This window comes from Sceloporus occidentalis, unplaced genomic scaffold, assembly GCF_023333645.1.
Source record: "Sceloporus occidentalis isolate IW3139 unplaced genomic scaffold, rSceOcc1.0.p SCAF_1, whole genome shotgun sequence".
Taxonomy (NCBI): Eukaryota; Metazoa; Chordata; class Lepidosauria; order Squamata; family Phrynosomatidae; genus Sceloporus; species Sceloporus occidentalis.
Genome location: NW_028316981.1, coordinates 264405067 through 264429383, shown reverse-complemented (window position 1 = coordinate 264429383; position 24317 = coordinate 264405067). Strand labels below are relative to the sequence as shown.

The 24317-nt window shown below is 40.9% G+C and overlaps 1 protein-coding gene and 1 long non-coding RNA gene across 2 annotated transcripts in view; one reads left to right on the top strand and one right to left on the bottom strand.

Annotated features, from left to right (window-relative positions):
- Positions 1-23622, top strand: part of LNPEP (leucyl and cystinyl aminopeptidase) — a 68914-nt gene extending 45292 nt beyond the window's left edge. Inside the window, exons 12-18 of the mRNA XM_089492823.1 lie at positions 3780-3963; positions 4084-4240; positions 12157-12341; positions 14808-14969; positions 15899-16039; positions 16879-16960; positions 19785-23622. Coding sequence (XP_089348949.1) covers positions 3780-3963; positions 4084-4240; positions 12157-12341; positions 14808-14969; positions 15899-16039; positions 16879-16960; positions 19785-19916 — 1043 coding nt within the window. The 3' untranslated portion in view covers positions 19917-23622. The remainder of the gene's footprint in view (positions 1-3779; positions 3964-4083; positions 4241-12156; positions 12342-14807; positions 14970-15898; positions 16040-16878; positions 16961-19784) is intronic.
- LOC149323827 (uncharacterized) lies at positions 4564-6075 on the bottom strand. The gene is made up of 3 exons (XR_016277479.1): positions 5978-6075; positions 5665-5752; positions 4564-4758 (listed from the first exon to the last, which is right to left on the bottom strand). It is a non-coding gene; the product is annotated as an uncharacterized LOC149323827 (long non-coding RNA).
- Positions 23623-24317: the final 695 nt, after the last annotated feature.

The window sequence follows — 24317 nt, the reverse complement described above, 5'->3', positions numbered from 1 at the left end:
GGGTTACGAAGGTTATTCCGGGTTGCGAAAGAAATTTTGGTGCTTTTCGGCGCGATTTCACACGGAATCGCGGCTTTCGCTATTAAAGCCTATGGGCTTTTTCGGCTAGCGAAAGTTTCCGGGTTACGAAAGCGGCGGCGGAACGAATTACTTTCGTAACCCGGGGTACCACTGTACTTTCCTTTTGGTTAATAAACATTCTTGCAATTGATAGTGGTACGCATGTACTTGTAGTGGGAAAGATGGAGCCTAGATCACCCCTTCCACCAACGCCACCCCTGACCCCACCCACAGTCATACTCTAAGTCCAATGCTCTGTATTTAGAGCTTGTTTTAGAGCTTGATTCTGAAAGATTCATGGCACATAGCAGAAACCATTTTATCTGAATGACTGTAGAAATGGTGCATATCCAAGTGCTCTTTAAAAGCAAAAATGTAGCCTTTGCACCTCTGAACCAAGGCTTAGAAATAACTGGTTGCTTGCACTTACAGTGGTACCCCGGGATACGAATTGATCGCGTTACGAAATTTCCGGGGTACGAAAAAGTTAGATTGGAAAAAACTGTTCCGGGTAACGAAAGATTTTTCGGGTTACGAAATTCATTTCGGCGCGAAATTTAAATGCGAAGCGCGGCTAGCGGCTTTCCAGCGCTAACGGAAAGCCTTTTCGGGTTGCGAAATGTATTGGGTTACGAACGGCGCCGCGGAACGAATTAATTTCGTAACCCGAGGTAGCACTGTATTTCCTTTCTATCATAACTGAGGTTTACTAGATTATATTATAATTGTAAATTAATGAGGGGTAATGTAATGTAATGTAGATAACTTTTGTAATGTAACTGTAATGCCCAATCTTCTGTATCCATGGATTCTGCATCTACTGATTCAATCTTGAACAGCTTGAAAATACATTTTTTTAAAAAAATCTAAAAAGTAAACCTTGATGTTTGCCATTTTATATAAGAGATGCCATTTTACTATGACATTGTATATAATGGCACTTGAACATCCATGGATTTCGGTATCCACAAAGGGCCCTGGAATCCAACCCCAGTAGATACCAAGTGCTGACTATAGCTGTAACTGTTTATTTATTTTATAGTTACATTTGTATATGTGTGGTATCAGTAAATGGTGGAAGAAGAGATATTGGCTTGTAGTATGCTTTGTGCTACAGCTTTTGCCCTATTTTGGGTGCTGAAGCAATGACAAAGTGGCTGAAAGTGTAGTTGTTTTGTACAATAAGCTAATTATTTGCAGCTTTCAGATTTTTTTTAAAAAAACAACAACTTAAAAGTAACAGCTCTGTTTGGTTTTGAAAATGAAGGTGTCATGTTAATTTGCAACTATTACAATAACTACCTACTTTGGGGGCCTTAAAAGTATAATGGTAAGTATATATAATGGTATGTACTGTATATATACATATACACACAGCTTTTTCTGTGTGCTACAGAAAATGATTCTGAATTTTAGCAGAATCAGTGCTTAATAAATAACGAAACCTGTGTTCCTGGCCTCTAAATTCAGATACAGTTTTGCGAAAATGTTTATAAACTCTTAATTCCTGGACTCTTTTGATCTGAGCAGTGTCTTCCTATTGACACAGTATTGTACAAATACAAACATGGCTTATTTTGATAATAAGTTGCATATGCTAGCTTGGAAAAATGGTGACACTTGTAAATATGTTGAGGACTTGAGAAGGCAGATAGAGAAGATAAAAAATAGATCCAAACTAAAGCTTTGCAGGCCTGATGTAACAATACAACCTGTTTACCTAAGGTCAACCAATGTATACATTTAAGGCTGTGTTTCTGCTGCACCCCACCTCTTTTGCTAATGGTGCTTCTCTCTTTTGAGGTTTGTAGTTACATATCTGTCTTTGATGGGTAATCTGAATACATCTTCTGTTAGGCTTTGAGGAATGGGAAGGGCAGCTATGAAAAAACTGGAAAAGATACTGAAGAGCAAAGAGATACAACTGAGCACTAAAGTCAGAATCGTTCAGACCATTGTATTTCCAATTACCATGTATGAATGTGAGAGTTGGATAGTGAAGGAAGCAGACAGAAAGAAAATCAGTGGTGCTTGAGAACAGTACTTAGGATACCATGGACATCCAAGAAGACAAACAAATGTGTTGTTGAACAAATCAGACCAGGGCTCTCCTTGGAAGCAAAGATTATCAAGTTTGGCCACATAATGAGAAGGCACAGATCACTAGAAAAAATAATAATGCTAGGAAAGGTAGAAGGTAGAAGAAAGAGAGGAAGACCACAAACCAGATGGATAGAGTCAATGAGGGGGGTGGTGAGCAAGGGCTTGCAGGATCTGGGCAGGGCAGTGGAGGATAGGGATTATTGAAGATGTCTCATTCACAGGGTCACCATGAGTCAGACCTGATTTGAAGGCAGCTAACAACAATAACAACATCTTTGGGTCTAGCAAACCTGCTTTGCAGTAGTAATGGGAACTGAGTTTGGAGTGGATAGCTTTCTGTAACCTAAAATACACCATCTAAAATATAAAGTGGATGAGGCAGTAGAGCCAACCAAAGAGATTCAAAGATTTAACTTCTGGACAGATAACATTTTTATAATTAAAAACTGATACTCAGAAAATATGAAAGCAGCCTGTGTTAAAAAAAAATAATGGATATCTATATATACACATACTGCTGCCAAAATTTAGGCTGCTGCATAGTTGAGGTGTTAAATATGCTAATGAAAAGCAGGAGACCTATTTTAAAGAAGGGGCTTAAAATGATATCCGTCTCCCATACTTTCTCGAAAAAGCATGCAAAAAGGATGGTGTTGGGTACTTCTTTCAACTATAGAGCTGGCCACGACATATATCTTCACTGTGGGATTGCTGTGGAATATTTTTATACTAAGATGACATGTTTCTAGATTTTGTCTTTTTCTTTTTATGCACAGTAAAGTGAATGACAAGACAGGATTAGGCATGTTGATGTGGTTTTTAGATGGGTTAAACTCTCTGCATTTCCCCCCTCTCTGGCCCATATGTCTATCCAGAAATTAAACAGAGCTTCATGATTTTTTATTTTGTTTTCTTTAGATTGTTAAAGATTATTATGACAGGAGGTTTCTCCCACTAATAATAAAAATAGCCTATCACCATAGGGTTAACTTCAACAATTGGATGTGCCTATTTAGACCATGCAGTGCTTCACAGTTCATACCTATACAAGTGACCATTTCCTCTTCTCATTCACATGGATGCTAGGGATAAATGCACCTGGCTGGGCAACGTGCACAAGTAGCTTGATACTTTGCAGTAGTGTTGTGCAAAAAAGATTTGTCCAAAGAATGCTTTCCACACATAAAAGGCTGTACTCATGTGTCCTGAATTAGGAGCTTGGGCAGATATATGGTCATGCTTTGTGATGCTGAAATGTTTATCCTTTATAGAGTGAATTTGACATTTATTACTGTTTTATTATGGGATGTCTTGCATACAAGAGATGCCTTTTTTCCATTGCCATATACAAACTTTTTTTGTGTTATGAGCCAGTCATAACATAGGCTGGAAGAATGATTCCTGGACAACCTTCAACCAACTGCATTCAAGAAGTACTCCACAGATGTAAATATTGATTAGGTGTAACTTGCCACAGTTTTCTGAAAAAGTGAGGAAGGTAGATACCTTCTTGAGTGTTGCAAATAAAGAGTTTTTGTCTTTGTGATTGTCTTAAAATTAGGAAGAATTGTTAATACTGAAGAAAAGCAATCCTCTCTTTCTCTTTTTCTGCCCAGGTACTATTGACCTTCCAGGTCCAGTAGAATGGATAAAATTCAATGTAGACTCAGATGGTTACTACGTTGTGCAGTATGCTGAAGATGACTGGAATGTTCTAATTGACTTACTGAAGAACGATCCTGCTGCTTTAAGCCCCAAAGACAGAGCAAATCTGATCCATAACATTTTTAATCTAGCAGGGTAATTCTATAAATTTATACAAACTCTGATTTGATTTTTTTTCCTCAGGTAAAAGTAAAAAACAACAACAAATCTTGGTCAAAATGCTTAACTATTTCTTGTTCGTTGTTACTCCTTTAGGGTGGGAAAGGTGCCTTTGGCAATGGCCTTTAAGCTGATTGACTATCTACCAAAAGAAAATAGCACTGCTCCAATTACACAAGCTTTATACCAAATGAGTCATATCTTCAACCTAGTTGAAAAAAGGAGAATGCAGGCCCTTGCATCCAGAGTACTGGTAAGTTCTTTTAAACTGTTAGATGTTCATGTTGTGTCGCACAGTTCCTGATGCAAACTACAGTCGTCCCTCCATATTTGCGGCTTTGATATTTGCGGATTTGATTATTCACGGATTTCATTAATATGTTCTCTCTAGGACTGTCTAGGTCCTACAGTGCAACTCAGTGGTCAACTTTAACTAGATGTTGCACTGAAAGACCATTTGTAGCTACTCCAGTGCAATTCAATGTCAGTGTATGTTGGACATTGACCACAGAGTTGCTCTGGAGGACCTAGAGATTCCTAGAGAGGTGTCCTCTCAGGTAAAAACAGTGTTTTTCCAGCGATGGAGAGAAGGCATCCTTGATGTATGGGTTAGACCCTGTGGCTCGCTCTAGGTCAGGCAGGAAGTAGACAAAACTTTAGAGGCGTGTCCACAGGATAGGACTAACCCCCAAAGCAAGTTCCAGTTTCGTTTCTGCCTCTGCTCTGGTCAGACGCTTTCAGATCAGCTCTGCTGCTTTTCCTCCTCTATTTCTTTCAACAACAAAAACAACAACAACAACTTTATTTCTCTCCTGTTCCTTTTGCCTCTGCCTCCTATCTGTCCCCTCTCCTGTCTCTTTGGACTGCCAGGGGACCAACAACGATGTCAGGGGCTGGGGATCAGGAGGACAGCCCAGGCATGTCCTGTGATTCCCTGAACTTGGCTAGAGAGCAACCCAGTCACTCTCTCAGCCCCTATGAAGACAAAGAGCCTGCTGCTAGGACTGCCAGGGCCAGGTCGGAGGAGGGAGAACCCTCGTCTCCGAACCTACAGGGGCCCCACTGCACCCTCCAGCAAAAGGACCGGACCCAGGCCACATTGGAGGACTCAAGACAGGGTGTGAGTACTACCCCCACCCAACTGGCCCCCCAGCTGCAAGCATTGCCACCGGAGCTCTCCTCCATAATTGCTTCCCTCATCTCCTTCCAAGCTGCAGCTTTATCTGGCCAACAGCCCTGTCCTGCAGCCCTTCCCCTCTCTCTGGGGAGGACTGGCAGCATTTCAGACCACCGGAGACAGCCTTCCCTCCCTACCTCTCAGCCAGCTCCAGCCCAGTGCATCCCTGCCTCTGCCCAGAGAGCCCCAACCAGGACAAGGTCTTCCTCTTCCTCCTCTCCAGTTGCCCGCTCCTCCCTGGATTCCATCCCTCCCTCTGAAAGGGGAAAATTCACCCCCCAAAAAACTGCCCTCAAGCCTCACAAAAAGGGCGGGAAAAGTCTCCCGGGCTCCTCTGCAGCTGCTGCTAAGACAAAAACTAAGCGACCAGCGCCACCTACTGGCCAACAGCACAAATCAAAAAAGCCCAAAGCCTCCATTATTCTGCATTCTTCTGATGATGTGGATGATGCAGAGGACCTTTCAAACAAATTATCTCACAGTGAAGAGGGCTTACTCACCCTTGACGAATTATCTGTTGATGATGATGATGGAGAAGATCCCACACCCTCCTCCAGCAGACTTTTCCCCCAAGAGGACTTTCAAATCCTGTTGAAAAAAGCAATAAAAACTCTTGAGTTGCCTATAAATGCTACCATCCCTCAAACTCAAGACACAGACCTTCCCCAGGGAAAGGGCGACTCCTTCCCACAACCTGGGCCCCCTTCTATCGAGGTCCCCTTTACTTCAGATTTTATGAAGGTTATTAGGCAAGAGTGGTCTAAGCCAGCCACAGCCAGACCAAATCCTCAATCATTCAAAAAATTTTATAACCTTCCCCAATCGGTCATGTCAAAGCTCCAAGTCCCCTTGGTTGATGCTCCCGTTGCAGCTTTGACCACGTCCGCGGTCTACTGCAAAGATGGAGACGATGCCCTTAAAAACCATGAAGACAAAAGAGCCGATTCGGCCTTAAGAAAATCATTTGACGCCTCCTCCACAGCCATCAGGGCTGCATCTACAGTCTCCATTCTCTCCAGGGCCGCTTTTACTTGGGCTAGAGACCTTATCCAAGAGGTACCTAAGGGCAACATTAAATTACGCCAGGGCATCAATAAACTTCTCAAGGTGTTGGCTTTTTCTTCTGATGCTTCTCTTGACATCATGCAACTGAGTGCCAGGGCTCAAGCAGCATCTGTCCCAGTAAGGAGACAGATCTGGCTAAAAAATTGGACGGTTGATGCCAAGTCCAAACAAAACCTCACCATGGCCCTCTTCAGCGGACAAAAACTATTTGGAGACGCACTCGAACCCGTCCTCATAGAAACCAAAGACAAGAAAAAAGCCTTACCTTCACTACCCAAAAGAGATCAAAAGCGATCCTTTCGCCAGGGACAGGGTTCCTTTCGCTCATACAAAAACAATCAATCTTCCTGTTGTTCCAGAGACCCTAGGTCCAACAAAAATCAGTGGTCTGACCGAAAGCCATATGGCCGACAACAATACCACTCCCGAGGATTCGGAAGGCCTAACAACTCTTCCAACCAACAACAGGGGCCATCTATCTCCAAATAAAACCGTAATTCCCCCAGAGAATGACTGGCCGCCACACCTAGTGGGCGGCAGACTTCTACACTTCGCCCACATTTGGGAAGCCTCAACTGCAGACAAATGGGTTCTCACCACACTGAGACACGGTTATCTGATGGACTTTTACAACCTTCCTCACGACCACTTTGTTCCATCACCGATGTCCCAACGTCACAAAAAACACAAGTTGATGTTACAAGCCATAGACCACCTACTACAAATTGGAGCGATAGAACAAGTTCCATCTTCAGAAATGTACAAAGGTTGCTACTCTATTTTGTTCATAGTGCCAAAAAAGGATGGGTCATGGAGGGCTGTACTGGACCTAAAATGGGTCAACAAATTTGTCAGAAAACGTCGTTTCCGTATGGAAACTCTAAAGACCATCCTAGAGGCCATCAGACCTCACAACTTTCTTTGTTCTCTGGATTTAACTCAAGCCTACCTTCATGTTCCTGTTCACCCTCTCCACCGCCGTTTTCTGAGATTCTCCTACCACCTCAACCATTACCAATACAAGGCCCTTCCATTTGGCCTCTCATCAGCTCCTCGGGTCTTTACAAAGATCATGATATCGCTGGTGGCACATTGGAGACTACAGGGAATCCACGTTCATCCTTATTTGGACGACATCTTAATTCGCTCACCATCACTCCAACAAGGCCGTCAGGATGTCCATCTGGTCCTATCCTCATTGACAAGACATGGTTTTCTGGTCAATCGTGGGAAGAGCCACCTAGAGCCTTGCCAACATATTCTCCATCTCGGGGCGATCATCGATACCCTACACGGCAAGGTATACCTCTCACCATAAAGAATAAACAAACTTCGTCAGACCATCAACCTTGTGTCCCGCTCTCACTCGACAAACCTTTTGCTCCTGGCGAGATTACAAGGCTTAATGATATCAACGATAGACTACACACCCTGGGCCCGATTTCACTCAAGGCCTCTCCAGTGGTTTCTCCTTCCTCATCAAAAACACATATCCTCAAAGATCAACAAACGACTGATACTTCCTCACAGAGTCAGACACTCCCTCCTTTGGTGGACTTCTCCCAATCTCAAAACAGGTCGGCCACTCTGGCCTCCTCAAGAACTACAACTGACGACAGATGCCAGTCTGCGGGGCTGGGGAGCCACACTCAACAACTCCTATACACAGGGAAGATGGTCCGTCCAAGAACAAAGCCACAACATAAATCTCCTAGAACTCAGAGCGGTGCGCCTGGCTCTTCTACAATTCTCATCCCTGGTCAAAGGACAACCAGTGTTGATTCGGACAGACAACATGTCAACAAAAGCCCACATAAATCGACAAGGAGGCACAAGATCAAAGTCTCTAATGAGCGAGACAGAGCTTCTTTTCAAGTGGTCACAAACAAATCTCCTCTCGATAAGATCAGAACACATCAAGGGGACTCTAAATACGAGAGCCGACTGGCTCAGCAGACAGGACATAGACCAGTCAGAGTGGCAGCTACATCCCCAAGTCTTTCACATGGTGACACACAAGCTCGGAACGCCCCTGGTAGATCTCTTCGCATCGCCCATAAACAATCAACTGCCACGCTTCTTCTCTCGGTTCCTAACTCAAGGAGCGGAACAAATGGACGCTCTACATGCCCCATGGCCAGACGGGACTCTATACGCCTTCCCTCCAACGTCCATGATCAACAAGTGCCTAAAAAAGGCAAGAAAAGAAAGAGCGACACTAATTCTAATAGCCCCATACTGGCCAAGAAGACCATGGTTCTCAGAGATCCTGACAATGGCTCAAGAGTCTCTCAAGCTCCCACTTCGCCCAGACCTTCTATTCCAGGGTCAGTTTCACCATCCAGATCCAGCCTGGCTCAACCTTCACGCTTGGAGGTTGAACGCCAAAATATGATAAAAGAAGGGCTCACGTCTAGGGTGATAGACACCATCATCAATGCTAGACGACCTTCCACCAGACGAATATACGAATATTCTTTCAGATCATTTGCCCGTTGGTGTAAGCTAAACAAACTTAACCCACTCAAGGCATCTGTGAGCTCTCTACTTTCTTACCTCCAAGAAGGACTTGATAAAGGTCTTAAGCCCAACACTCTCAAAAGACAGGTCTCTGCCATCACTTCTGCTTTTCCTCAAAAACACGCTAACAAACTGTCCAACAACTACTATGTCAGAAGGTTTCTTCGGGCAGCCAATCTCATCCGACCTCCCACAGTACACAGATACCCTAACTGGGACCTACACAAGGTACTTTCGGCTCTTACCAAAGCTCCGTTTGAACCACTAAAAGTCATAGACTTAAAATTCCTTACCTGGAAGGTTCTGTTCCTCACAGCCATCACCTCGGCCAAGAGAGTCTCAGAACTTGGCGCCCTGTCCATACGCAAAGAGCTCTGCGTGTTCAGAGAAGACTCTGTGTTGCTAAGACTAGATCCAACGTTTATAACCAAGATAAACTCTACATTCCACAGGTCCCAAGATATCATCCTACCTTCTTTTTGCCCTCAACCCAAAAAAGACTTGGAAAAGACCTGGCATACACTAGATGTTCGGAGGGCTCTCCGCACTTACATTAATAGAACTAAAAGGTTCCGTTTGACTGACAGCCTTTTTGTATCATTCCACAAAAATTCCATGGGCAAAAAGGTGTCCGTTTCTACACTTTCTCGATGGATCAGGTCCTGCATATCCATGTGTTATACAGATTCTACAAAGCCTCTTCCTGGAACTGTTTTCGCTCATTCTACACGTAGTGCTTCAACCTCGCAAGCACTCTCCACTAATGCCTCTCTAGAAGAGATCTGCAGGGCAGCTACATGGTCCTCGACATCTACCTTTGTCCGACATTACCGCCTGGACTCCTTCCAGTCATCTGAGGCGGCTTTTGGAAGAAGGGTACTACAGGCTGTAGTACCTCATTAACTCAATCTTCTTCTACCCACCCTTATTTTTGGGGAGCTATGCCATATCCCATACATCAAGGATGCCTTCTCTCCATCGCTGGAAAAATAAACATTGGCTTACCTGGTGAGATGTTTGTTTTAAGCGATGGAGACGAAGGCATCCTCCCCTCCCTCTGATTGGTCTTGATCTCCTGGCACCCAGTTTTTGAGGTCAACCATTAGTGTTTTTTCTCGTCCCGTTGGACGTTTACAGTTTTTTGATTACTGGGTCTTTTTCAGATGCCCTAAAATTTGGTTCTTAGTTGTTTGAGAGTTCTTATAAACCTTCCTTCTCTAGGCTGTTACATTAACTGAAACTTGCTTTGGGGGTTAGTCCTATCCTGTGGACACGCCTCTAAAGTTTTGTCTACTTCCTGCCTGACCTAGAGCGAGCCACAGGGTCTAACCCATACATCAAGGATGCCTTCGTCTCCATCGCTTAAAACAAACATCTCACCAGGTAAGCCAATGTTTATTTTTGTTATTTGCGGTTTTTCCATATTCACAGGGGTCTTGTTCCCCTAACCCTAGCGAATATGGAGGGACAACTGTATATGTGTCATTCATTCTACTTTTGCATATGAAATGTTTATGTGTTTATATTTTGTGGTTTGAGTGTTGGATTATGACTCTGGAGACCAGGGTTTGAAAAATGGTTTGGCCATGTAAGCCTTGGGCAACTCACACTCTCTCAGCCTCAGAAAATGGCAATGGCAAACCCCCTCTGAAGAAACTGCCAAGAAATCCCAATAATAGGTTTGCATTAGGGTTGCCATGGTTTGGTAGTGACTTGAAGTCACACAACAACAATGATAACAACAGTGATATTTTACTTATTTGTAGGTTTTGCCACAACATATTGTAGTATCTCAGTAGATGAAAAGACCATCTGCATATAGCTGGCTTCCTTGTATCATGGTGCACAGTGATGGTTATTCCACACAAAATAAAAGAAGTAGCATGTACCTTTCATTTCTTTAAAATTCTCCTAATATTTGTAACTAAATTCTATCTATTCTACTCATGTGGTTAAGACTGATAGTACCCATAATATGGGGATGCATCTGGAGATGTTAATTGCAACCCCATAAGCCTCTGGAAGATATGGTTTATCATTTCAATGTCATTTCACCCCAGGCCTGCTTTAGGTTAGGAAAAGCATCCGGCCTAAAGCAGGATAAGGGGCTGGGGATGGAAATGGCATTTAAATAGTACATTACACTTCCTAAAAGCCATCAGTGCACAGATTGCACCATTTGGATGAGGGGGTGTTCCTGCAGCTTGGAATGCAGTCTGGGGCTGCACTATGAGCTCTGGGAGGCCATACCTTTCCCATTCCTATTAGACAAACTCATTTCTATCAGACCACTTTGTCAGGATTCATCTGTGTATTTACACTGATGGAAGAACCTTCCTTAGAAGAACACGAAAAAAGTGACTTCCTTTCCCATGCACTGCCTGTAATGAGATGATCTCCCACTGCCACTTCCTGCTCTCCTTGCCACCCAGAACTCTGTTCTGGAGGATTTCCTACCCTCCTGATCAAAGATGCATGGATGTTATATACAATGTTATATACAAATGAATGGATATACAGATGAATCCTGATAAATGTGTTTTGGTGGAAATCCATTTTTCCAGGATCCACCTCCCACCTGTGTAAGTACCCAGTTCAATCCTGGCTTTAGTCTTCAAGGTGCCAGAACATTTTTCTATTGGGCTTTTATAACATATTTACTTTTCAGACTGTCTGACCCAAAATTCTGCAATTTTTTTTGTAACCACACTTTTATTGGAATATAAGTTTTTGTAGTATAAATACCGGTATAAGTTTCTGTTTTACTACAGTATACGTTTTTCTTACTGTCTCAAAATATAAGAATCTCTTGTTGCATAGCGATATTGGGTTAAAGGTCACTGAAAATTGATGTGCACAGTTTTATACGTTCTCCAGTGTAATTCTTAACTGAGCCAACCATTTGGCCACTAGGCCCTTCGGTGCCTTGCTGAGACTCAGTTTTAATGCCAGGTGAAATATTGTCCAGGACATTGTTTTACACTCATAGAAGAATTAGATGAAATAGCTGCCAGGAATGTAGTGTGAATGATAAAGAGTGTTTGTTTGTTTTGCATAAACATGTACTGTGGAAGGATGCCATTTAAAATCCACAAGTTACCAAAATCTTCATTTATGCAAAAGGAAATTCTGGAGATCAGGTTCTAATCCCTGCTCAGTCATGGAAATCCACTGGGTGACATTGGGCATGTCTCTCAGTCTCAGACGAAAGTAAAGGCAAAACCATCTCTGAACAAATCTTGCCAGGAAAACGACCAGGGTTGCTTTGGGGTCACACACAACAGCAACTTCACTCCATTACTGTTTCTTTATGAAATGATATCATTCATAATGTATAAGTGCTCCCAAAAATATTAACAGAATTTCAGATGCTGTTTCATGGAACCTTTTGCTTTACTGTTTTCCAGTATAAGATAAATGAACTACTTGGGGACAAGATAAACAAACAGACATGGACAAATAATGGGACCTTCTCAGAACAAGAGTTGCGGTCAGAACTATTGAAGTTTGCCTGTTCCCATGGTTTGGGAAAATGTAATGAGATTGCTATTGAGTTGTTTAACAAGTGGAAGCACTCCAATGGTACAGAAAGGTAAAACATAAAAAGTATTCTTTGACTCAAGCTACTTTTGCATTATAAAAATATTAATTAGCCACCAGCAGCACAAAAGGATGGTACTTTTTTAACATATATAACAGCAAGTATCTAGAAATACTTATCTTAACACTTTTTCATTAGTTGAGAAACTTGACTGTACATATAAAGTTTTCCCTCAGGAATTTGCTATGACTGATTAGCTTCAACAAGTTAAATACGTAAAGTTGGGTGTATAACTGTGGAGGCAAGGAGACAATTTCACCAATCCTCCTGCAGGCCTTCCCTCCTCTTCATTCCCTCTCAAAATGATGACAAGAAGTGATATCATGCCATTTCCTTTTGCCATTTTGAGCACTGCTGAGCAACATGAAAGTCTTTGGGAGTGATATGTGGTTATGGCTGCCATGAGGATGTGGATTTTTTGTATATTTTCATTTTTGGGGGGGACTTCCTGTGTGATTTTGGGGGCAAATTTTAGCCTCAAATACTACAATTTTTAAAAAAAGAAATTGGGGGTGGGATGCTTTAGTGGAATTGTGGGGACTTGAGGGCCACAAAAGTAGAGTCCAGACTGCACTGTGCCCATTTGGATGAAACATGGGTTATCTAATTTGGGCATGAGTTGCTTGACAAAAGTTTTCAGGCTTTTCAGCAATTTTCTTCATCCATAAGAAAGACCTTTACCTTATTTTCCAACCACACTAGTATCAGCAAGCTCATATGTTTGCCTTGTTTGCATATTGCTTGTATTCATATGACTTTTCCCCAGGGTTTGGAAACATACAACATACAGTGGTCCTGTTGTATAGGTATCTGACCAGCTTTCTGTGGATTGGTGTGTCCTCAGTATCTGCAGGGATCCGTTCCAGACTCCCCCCTCACAACCCCATGGATACCAAAATCTGTGTATGCTCAACTTCCATAGCACTCAATGGTGGTGCGGCCACATGGCCACGCGTGGCCAATGGTGATTGGGAACAATGGCAGTTTGCCCCCACCCCCTCCCCGATGCCAGCCTCGCCATTTTCACTGCTGCAGGTAGCAGGGGGAGTACCTCTTCTTCCTCCTCTTCTTTCACCGTCACTGCTGCCGTGGCTCTTTCTCCTCCTCCTCCTCCTCAACTTCCCTTGCCTTCTCTGCCTTCCTCCTCCTCTTCCCTTGTCTCCTCCTCCTCTTCAGCACATCCTCCACTTTCTCCTGCTCCTCTTACCCCCTTCTGTCGTGCTGCCCTCCTCCTCCTTTTTCTTCCTCCTCCTCCTCTGATCTTCCTCCTCCTCCTCTTCTCCACATCCTCCACTTTCTCCTCCTCCTCTTTCTCCTTCTGTTGCCCTGTCGCTGCTCCTCCCCCTCCTCCTCCTCCTCCTCCTCTTCTCTTATCTTCCCCATTCTCCTTCTACTTCTTCCTCCTCCTCATCTGTCAATGCCCCCCCATGGGCTTGCCATCCGTGTATGCTCAAATCCGCAGATGACAAGTCCACGTATACAGAAGGCGGACAGTACTCAGTAGTAGCACATGCTCCATGGCATACTACACCCCATATCATTCAGTAGTGGTGCATGCATGTGAATGTGCTAATACAGACATGCACATGTCACTGCCCACTGAATAATATTGGACTTTAGCTTACACATTTTTTCGTATCTGGCAAGGGGCCAGAACTGAACCCCCATGGATGAGAGGATCCACTGTGCTTAAAATGCTTTCAGTAAAAACACAATAAAATATGCTTAATAAAATGCAAAAACTCTCTAAAAACCAATTATACTATTAAAGCACCAATTAAATAAGTTTAAAAATACAAGGCGAATAATAAGTAGTAAAATATTTAAAGGGTCAGCATGTTCTTTTTAAGACATTACATCATATCAAGCAAGCAATTGCTGAAGGCAACTAAAGGCAGTTACCAACTTCCTCCAAGATCCTTCTATGAATTCAACTCTGTTTTGTTTGTGAGCCTGCATCTGCACTGCAGAAAAAAATCCAGGTTGACACCACTTTAACTGCCATGGCTCAGTGCTATGGAATTCTGGGAATTGTAGTTTGTTGTGTCAGTTGCTCCAAAAATAGCATTTGTAGTGGCATACCAGTATCTGAATCACTCATGTTGTTGTAGTGGTCCCTACAACTACAGCATAGTCCAGGAGCCAACACATAGGTTTTTCAAGGAACAGTTTTGTACCCCAATGGAAATGTGAGTCACCCCTTTCTCTGCACTGAGTGGGTCTGATATATTTTTTCTTGAATTATAATGTTTCATAGGATATAGCATTGATTCATAGTTAGCAAATAACTGAAAAGTATTGGAGTGCAAGTTTATATTTCATACAAATTGTTTTATCTCTTTAAGAACTCTTGAGAGAAGTTATCACTCATCCTGTTTCACCTCATGCTTTGATGTGGATGTTCTTTTAGTCTGCTCTCATAAAAATTCTCCCTTTCTTCCCCCTCTGTCTCTCTAGCCTGCCAACAGATGTTATGAAGATTATATTCATAACTGGAGCAAAAAATGAACCTGGCTGGGATTTCCTTTTAAGCGTGTACTATTCTTTGGTTTCTGAACCAGAAAAACTCAAAATCCTTGAAGCTCTGGCCAGCTCAGATGATGTTAAAAGACTAAACTGGTATGAAACCCACCCGACACACCTAAAATAACTCTAACCCTGACTAACTGTTCCTTTCTACTTTGCTAATGATGGTCACCTTTTGTTTAACCAATTGGATACCGTTGATTCATTGAGAAGAGCATAATGCAATGGGGAAAATGAAGTAGATGTCTCTTGCCTACAGGTCAGGCTTGAGCATATATAATTCACAACTGTATGAAAACAAAATAAAAAGAAAATATTTTAAATATGGGAGTGGAAATCAAGGAAACTTGCACAGTTTGAATAAATAATAACAATCAAGTACTGCTTGTGCAAATGTTCATTTGGTCTTGCTGGAAAATAAAAGTCTATGCTTATGTGTTCTTAGAACAGACATCCATGTACCTTATGTGTAAATTGGACAACAAGGCAACTAAATTGATCAGAGTTTTAAATTAGAGCACAGTATTGTTTCAGGGTTCCATATAGAATTATTATCAACTCCTCTGAGGGCCCAAACAGACAGGCCAAAATAAAGCTGCTTTGGGTCACTTTGGAGGTATGCTGTTTAAATGACATACACATCTTAAGAGGCCAGAAGCTGCACCAAAGCTGTGCTCCAGTTAGGACTGGAGCGTGGCTTTGGTGTGGCTTCCAGCCTCTTAGAGCACATGCATCATTTAAATAGCATACCTCCACAGTGACCTGAAGCAACTTTATTTTGGCCTGTCTGTTCGGGCCCTGAATTCTCCTGTGAATGGAAATTCATCTAATACAAAAGACTAAAAGTACTCCCCCTGCCAGGTTAGAGTCTGAAGCATTATACCTACTTTTGGACAAGTAGCCAAGTAACTATAAATAGTTCCTGTCTTACTATAAATTGTCTAGTTCAGGTGACATATCAGACAGGTCTCTTGGAAGTGTAGCACTGTGTCTATAAACTGTCTGTCTGTTTTCTTTTATAGGTTAATGCAGACAAGCCTGGAAGGAAACATAATCAGATCACAGGATCTTCCAATTGTTGTAAATACAGTCAGTCAGAATTTGCCTGGGCATTTGTTGGCATGGGACTTTGTCAAAGAGAATTGGGATCAGCTTATAAAGAAGTAAGACCTTTTTTGAGTTCTCATAATAAATCATGTGTGTAACCCTACACCTGAGAGGTGTTACATCAGCGCTTTCAAATCTTTGTTCTTCCAAATGCTTTGGACCTCCGCTCCCATGATTCTTGATAGTTGGCCACACTAACTGGAGCTTTTGGAAGCTCTGAATGTCTTCTAACAAAGAGACATTTTTAAAAAAAAACAACCAGAAAGACAATGCTGTTATGCATCCTGCCTAGATCTGCACTAGTTCCTTGGATTTATGTAATTGAAACTGCTTTTGTCGCACCATATGTGACTAGAACACTGATACTGAAGTGTCTGAGGCTTAAATACCCTAATGGCTTAAGAGCCCTTCTGATTTTGGAAGCTAAGCAGGGTCATCTCTGGTTAGTACTTGAATGGAACACTACCAATGAATGCCAGGTTGTGTAGGTTGTATTTCAGAGGATGGAACTGGCAAAATCCCTCTTGAGTGTTCCTTGCCTATGAAATTCATGGGATCACCATAAGTTGACAAGTGACTTGAAGGCACATATGCACATGTACTGATGTGTTTAAATTGTCTAAATTTTAAATTGTCTTCAAATTGTTTAAATTCTCGGTACAGTTCACATGATTTGATGTGATCACTTTAAAACAACTGAAGAAGAATGCTACAAGTTGATAACATTTATGTTCCTTCTACTTGGAAGGATATGCTGGCCTGAAAGCTGGTTCCTTATTTTTAAAATTTTATGTATTGTATTGATCATGAATTTCCAAAACATATCAATTATCATTTTAATTAAGTATGCCTTAAATATATGTTTGTAATATTGATTCGTTTTCCTAAATTTCAGATTTCACCGTGGATCATACACCATGCAAAATATTGTAATTTCAACAACCTGTCAGTTCTCCACCCCAGAACATCTTCTAGAGGTTTGTTGGATAAAGTGTTCCTAAGAGTATTAAGATGCAATATGAAATAGGGAACCAAGATTTTGCAGCATGATAGCATTTCAGTTTCTCTTGCTTGTAGATGTTTATTTTTTTCAGACAGCAATGTAGAATTATAATTCTAAAATCATAGAAACAACTGTCAGCTAATTCATTTATGCTTATCATTAGGCATTTACAGAAATTTAAGAACTGAAGATACTGTCTTTAACTATTGAAGGCAGTTATCTTAGCTGTTAAATTTTGTAAAATAGTCTGTATTTTCAGTATATACAAAGTATAAGGCTAAGTTATAAATGTATAAATCATTAAAATTTAAATGAAGAGTCTCTTTCCTGTGGCTTCCTTTCTTAGGTAATTATAGGAAAAAGTTATTTTATTTGCCCTGACATTTTCAATAGGTGGTGAAGGAAACTAGTGGATTAATTCTTTGCTACCCAGTCAGACAAGAACCAAGTGCAAAACCATCTACATTTAATAGTATAGAAGCTAGCTCTGCTTTTCTTCCTTTTAGATTAGCCCCATTTTGTTCTTTCACTTTCACTCCTTCCCCTGTATTCCATTTATGTGCTTTTTGTCCCCTCTGTTAATTCCCAATACCCTCCAGATCTTATTGTTCATTTTTTCCCCTTATTTTTCAAAAAAAAATAATGGGTGGGGATGGGGGGGAATCCTTCCTCCTTCTGTTCCGTCTGGCCTTCTGTTCTTCCCCTGCACCCTTACTGCCCCTTTTGTGGGTAATGTTATGACTAAGCTGACGTTTGACAAATTGCCTTCCCATAAGAAAGAGAAAAACAGCAGATTGCCTACCTGGCATGTTTGATTTCTCAGAAATACTTGTGCACATTTCACTGGCTCCTGAGGGAGCTATTTAGAGTTGTGCCGGACCTATTCAATCACTGCCCCCAGGCAATTCTGGCTAGTTCCATGACTGACCTTCGTTTAGCCAAACAGCAAATTGTCTGTGGGGTTTGAGAAAAGGGCTATGGCATGAGCAGATTGAGCATCATCACAATGCAAAAGAGGAAGGATTGAGGATGGGGAAGTACAAGGAAGTAGAGCCTAGATCCAGAAATGTTCAACTACATTCACTACTACTCCAGTCCAATTCAGATAGAGATCTTTGCCTTCATTCAGAATAGGAAACTGCACAGGTTCTTCCTACATTTCCTCTCTAGGGCAGTGGAAAGCCAGGATGCCCTTCAGTCACCTTGACCTCTAGGCCTAAACTACTCCTTCCAGCAGTTCCTCTCATTTCCACAGTACTAAATTTCGACTAGAAAGATCAGAGGTGGTTTCCACATTAGCATTGCTGGCTCTCATTTTCCAAAATCATCCACAGGACCCATGCTTTCTTCCATGTCTTCCACTTTAGGATTTTGTCTAGTTCTTTTGTGGTTGCCCTTACTATTCCTAGTCTGCTTCTGATTTCTTGATTGTAGTCTCTGTTTTGATCAGTGTTTGATCCAAGACATGGGGAGCCTTTAACTATTTAAATTTCCTCATTATCTATATTGAATTTATGTAAATCCTCTGTGGTCCTTATCATTTATACTCGTGTACAAGTTGACCTCATGTATAAATCAAGGGAAGATTTTGGGGTCAAAATCATGGATTTTGATTATGACCTGTGGTTAAGTTGAGGGTAAAACTTAGGAGGCTATAACAAAGGATGGAAAGGGGAAAATACTACTTCCATTCCTCCTTTTCTGGACCTCTCTTGACCACCTAACACAGATTCTCAGGTGCTGGAGGAGAAGTTTTAATGTCACATTGAGAAGAGAAGCAAGTTGCATTAAAAGGGGTGTTTCTTTGATGGGAAGAGAAGGCTTGCAAATCAGATTAGGAAGGGAAGGAAGTGGTGTTAAATGAAGTGTTTCCTCCATGGGAAGAGAAGCCTTGTAGATTGGACTGGGAAAGGAAGTAAGTGGTGTTAAAAGAGGAGTTTGTTCCATGGGAAGAGTAGCCTTGCAGATCGGACTCGGGAGGGGAACAAGTGTATTAAATGTGGAGTTTCTTCCATGTGAAGAAAAGCCTTGCAGATCGGACTGGGAAAGCAAACAAGTGGTGTTAAATGGGGGAGGGGGGTTCTTCCATGTGAAGAGAAGCCTTGCAAATCAGATTGAGGAGAGAAGAAAGTGGTGTTAAATGTGGAGTTTCTTCCATGGGAAGAGAAGACTTGCAGATTGGACTGGGGAGGGAAGGAAGTAGTGTTAAATGGAGGGAGATTCTTCCATGGGAAGAGAAGCCTTGCAGATCAGACTGAGAGCCTCCCTCCCTCCCTCCCTCCCTCCCTCTCTCTCTCACACACACACACACAAACAAACATGTGGCCCAAGGCATCAAGAGTGAAGCATCAGGCTTGCTTGTTTCAGGATCTTTCTAAGTAGTAATAGTTTATTGACCCATATATAAGTCAACCCTGGATTTTAGAGTCAATTTTGGGGCATACATTTCTCAACTTATATGGTATTTTTGGGTTTTTTTTATGTTTAATATTAGCAGCATTTGACAGGAAAATTTTGAAGCAAGTGGTTCCCCCATTGTCAACATCCAGCTTGTGCCATAGAATCATCTTTTCTCCTTTCCATTTTTTGGCTTGATTCACTTTTTAAGTATGACTGAGGGAAGAGCTGGAGAGAAGTTAGGGGACTATATTATTAAATGCTACTTTGCACATGAATTTTGCTTTGATAAGAGGTGTTAACTTACAAGTGAATGTCTCCTTCTATGGCTACAAGCATGGACTTTCAGCAGAAGTTCCCAACATCCCATTTTTGACCTGTGTATTGTATTACTTTTTTAGGTCAAGACTTTCTTTGAATCAAAGTCAGAGGAGACTTTTCAATTGCGGTATGTCCAAGAAGCCATTGAGACAATTCAGTTGAACATCCAGTGGATGGAGAAAAACCTGGCAGAACTGGCAAAGTTGCTATAGTGATGACAGTTCCAGGAGTGCTTATATTCACCACTTGAAATACTACAACTCCTGCTCTTTTGTTTCTGCAAAGGGTCAGGGTTGAAAATGGGTGATGCAACTGTCTTTGCACTGTGAGAGGGTTCTAGTTAGCTCAGGGTACATCTTTTCCTATACTGGCTCTCTTTGAAGGGTTTGTGGACTTGATATAGTTATTGATTTAAGGGTATGTTCATTCATTGACCAAACAATCACAAAAAACAAGGACATTATAGGAAAAACCAGTTCCATTTTCTTCATACTGAATGACAAAACAGAAACAAAAGAGAGCAAGACAAGAACTCTCCTTAGAGCTGCTTATTCTTTGCAAAGCACTGTTTAATTAGCCTTCCTCATTGTTCATTGCTTCTTGAATTGTAAATACTATACCTGCTGTGAAGCATATGGGTTTTTAAATTAACATGATTATAAACAGCTGCTAAGATGCACATAATGGAGGAGAGCAACTAAAATTAAAAGTTGGCTTTTGGGGAGTTCTAGATCTTGGTTTATCAAAGTGTCTTCTAGAAATTATACAGATGTCAGAAGTATATATCTATAGATAATATAAGCAAATATTGATAGAAATGTTTATTTTTGTCTGCAACATAGCTGGGTGCTATGGATACCACACACTGAATAATTCAAAGAGTTTTTGTAAAGACAAGTAAATGTTGTGTCATTTAAGGGGAGAAATCTATGCTGGAAAAGAATGCCAGATAAATTGTCCAGTAGCATCTAAATGGTAGTTTGGAGAATCTTTTTATATCAAGAATTTTTTGTGATGAAGATTTCCTTTTTCCCAAGGTTCCCAAGGAATTCAGGATTACTTTTTTATGAATGTTTATTTTTTCATGAGCAACATCACAAGCTAGAATTATTATATTATTTGAATTTGTACTCAGAAATTAGTCTTGATCAAAAGGCTTTCAAAGAGTTGCTGTGTTTTACATCCAAGATATTGAAGAAGAATTCGGCCAAATTCAGCTCAGATATCTTCCTGATGATGCTATCAGACTTTCCAGATCACTTGTTCATTTCATTTACGTGCCAAATAGCATGTATTACACCATTGTGGCAGCACAGAATTGTCTGTCTGGAAATTCTATGGCTTTGGTATAATTTCAGTATACTGAAATCAAGATGTTTTACAATTACTTGTGGATACAGTCTTTTCTGAAAATAGTCATGACTATTCTTTGGCCAAAGTCAAGCCATAAGACACTTCCAAAACATTTTCACCAGCAATAAAATTGTCAAGTTTGGCTGTGTAAATTATACCACATTTATGAAGCTCTCCTTCCATGTCTAGAACATTTATGGTGAAGTAGACAACAAGCACTTGGGGGTCATTCCCTCCTCTCTAGATACATGCATATGGTGCATACAGCTCCATAATTGTAAATCTCTCATAAAAATAATATGGTGAAAATGAGCGGGATACATAGTTGGTTTAAGTCTTTCATTCACATTCATGTAGAAATCACAGACGTCTGCAGTTGTCTTCCCTTTTGGAACTACTTTCTGATAGTTCTTGGTGGTGTCAGTATCAAGAAGAGATGTTTTAATAGACATGCAAAATCTCCTTCTCCAAATAAGCTGTCATTATAGAAAGATGTGGATGATAGTTTGAGTTCATCCTTCAGTCTCAGAATGGGAAAACTCAGTCCCTTTTGAGAGGAATATTAAAGTATATATCTGGAAGTCCAGACAGACGATGGCAGATTTAGAAGTCATTCTAAGAATTCATAATTTATCCTGCATCATTAGGCAACTGTTCACTAGAATAGCATAGAAATCAGCCAAAAGCCATGTTTCGAATCTTTTCAGGTTAGGAGCTGGGCTTGCTTGCAGTGATTAGCCTCATATATTACAGTCACTTGTCAGGCCTTCTTGTGGATGACATCCCTTCTGCTGGTTTGACAGCACAACCTACTGTGGAATATTTTCCAAAGACTATTATTTGTGTTGACTGCATGTGGTTGGGCAGCCTGTGCATTCTCATCCTCAAAAGTAGTTGACTCAGTAAGAACAGTGAACGTAACTTGCATGGTCCTTCTGTCAGTTAGCAGGCAGTCACTGGAATTGTGTTGAATGGTGTGTACAGATGAGCTGAAAAACATAGCTAATATCTCCTGTAATGTTTGGAGTGGAAGCCAAGATTTTGTTGCAGTAATTAGACTACACAATGCAGTCACCTGTCAAATCCACAGCAAGTTGACTTTCCAGTGCTGCTACCTTTTTTATGTGGGGAAGAGAGTCGAGAAGATTTTTTCAGTATCTCATTGGTCATATTAATAACTTACAATGTTGACTCCTGTCTTCCTAGATCCCTATGAAAATTCCACTTTCTATTGGGGTTGTTTATAGCACTAGAACAGTGTACAGACAACTGTTACGAATTAAATGCCTTGATGCTACTGATTTTATTTCATACTTCTCTCAGAGGATATCATGCAGATAAACCTTTTCAATCTCTGTTCCCCCTATGCCACATTGCTATATAGTGCAATATTGGAAAGCTTACTTTGTTTCTGCATGTATTGCCTTTAATTTAAAAAAAAACATAGCTGAAGCTGATTCATGGTTTTTCATACATTAATATGAAAAGTGCAAAATGATGTTTTTGAACAATTTGGAACCATTGTGAATGAGGTTAGGATGCTCACGTTGCACTCACAATGAAATCTAGCTGTTAAAACATGAATTCAGCACCATCAAAAATGCAACTTCCAAAAACCCTAATCTGCTTAAAATACTAGCTTTTCAACTAGACTGAAAATTCTGAAGAGAGAAGGAAAATATATTTAAATGACTTAATGATGTTCTTTTGAATACTTCTGCATCACTAATAGACTGAAGGCAAATCCATCAATATTAAGTAGTACCATTTTTAAAAATTGGTTGAAAATTTCTCATCTCCATATAACCAAAGGAAAAACATTACCATGTATACACTCTTTTTCTGGGAGGAAAGGCCACCTTGATTGCTAGGGAATGAGTTAATAGTAGTGCTTTTCTTCCTGATTTGTATTCCATTTGTGTATTTTATCCTGTGCACTGTTCCTCTAGTTTGCTTTTTATAACAATATTCTTGGGCAAAATTCTGTATGATGGCTGCTACCTTAATTCCTCTTTGACATCATCTGACACTGTATCTTGGTCATAAATATATACTTGGTCATAAATATATACTATATATACATAAATATGCACCTGCTGCTGGAAGCATGAACTATACTTGAAAATGCAGCACATCTGTATTCTAGAATTATGAACATGGTGTTTAATTTAAAGCACTGTTGTTTTAAGAGTATTTTTCTATTATTTATTTTTGTTAGGAATTTTCCATTATCTCCAATATTGTTTAAATAGAAATGTAAATTCAAATTTGTTTGCCCATTTCTGAATCTGAAATCCAAGCCCTTGTAGAAACAATTAAAACTCTTTTTCTTTCTTTCTGCAAATACATATGTAATCAAGTTTGGACTGTGAACTGGAAGCAAATTGGAAGTCTTGCAGCTGTGTATGTATTTGTGTGAGAGAGGTAGATAGGGAGCTGTAAGTGACAGGTCATGCTTATTTTGCCTTAATGTAGCCTGCATTTTCTTACTTCCCCTTAAACTGTGGGCCCGAACAGACAGGTCAAAATAAAGCTACTTTGGGTCACTTTGAAGGTATGTTGTTTAAATGATGCATGGCAACTTAAGAAGCCAGAAGCTGCACCAAAGCTGTGTACTAGTCCTTAGGACTGTCGCATGGCTTTGGTGAGGCTTCCAGCCTCTTAGGACACATGCATCGTTTAAACAGCATACCTCCAAAGTGACCCGAAGCAGCTTTATTTTGGCCTGTCTGTTTGGGCCCTGTGCTAACCTTTTAGAAATATGTGGTGCATACATACATGTGTTCACTCTCATAACAAATGTACATGCATGATTCTGATACCAATCTTGTTTTATCATTGCTTGCAGCAGTGGGGAAGGAGCAATTTGTATTGGAATTACTATGAGTGGGATCTCAAAGCCTTTATGATAGTAAAATTAGAGAGAGGAATTTAGTCGAGGCCCTCAGTCTACCCTGGGGGCTGCACCTGATGCTTTGTGAAGCACAGATCATATACTCCCTGCTCTGATGTAAAATTGACCAAACAAACAACAACAACAAAGTGAGGGATGAGCACCTATTTAGTTACAGCACCCAGTGCACCTACAGCTCTTTATATGTCAAGTATGTTGTATATGTGTTACGTTTATTGTGTTCACATTATTGCACTTCATATAGATACGGGCTATTGTCCAAAGAGAAGGGGATGCTGCCCTCCACAGTGGTTGTATTCCACACTTACCTGATAAGAACATGGGCTACTAGTGACTTAATATGCAG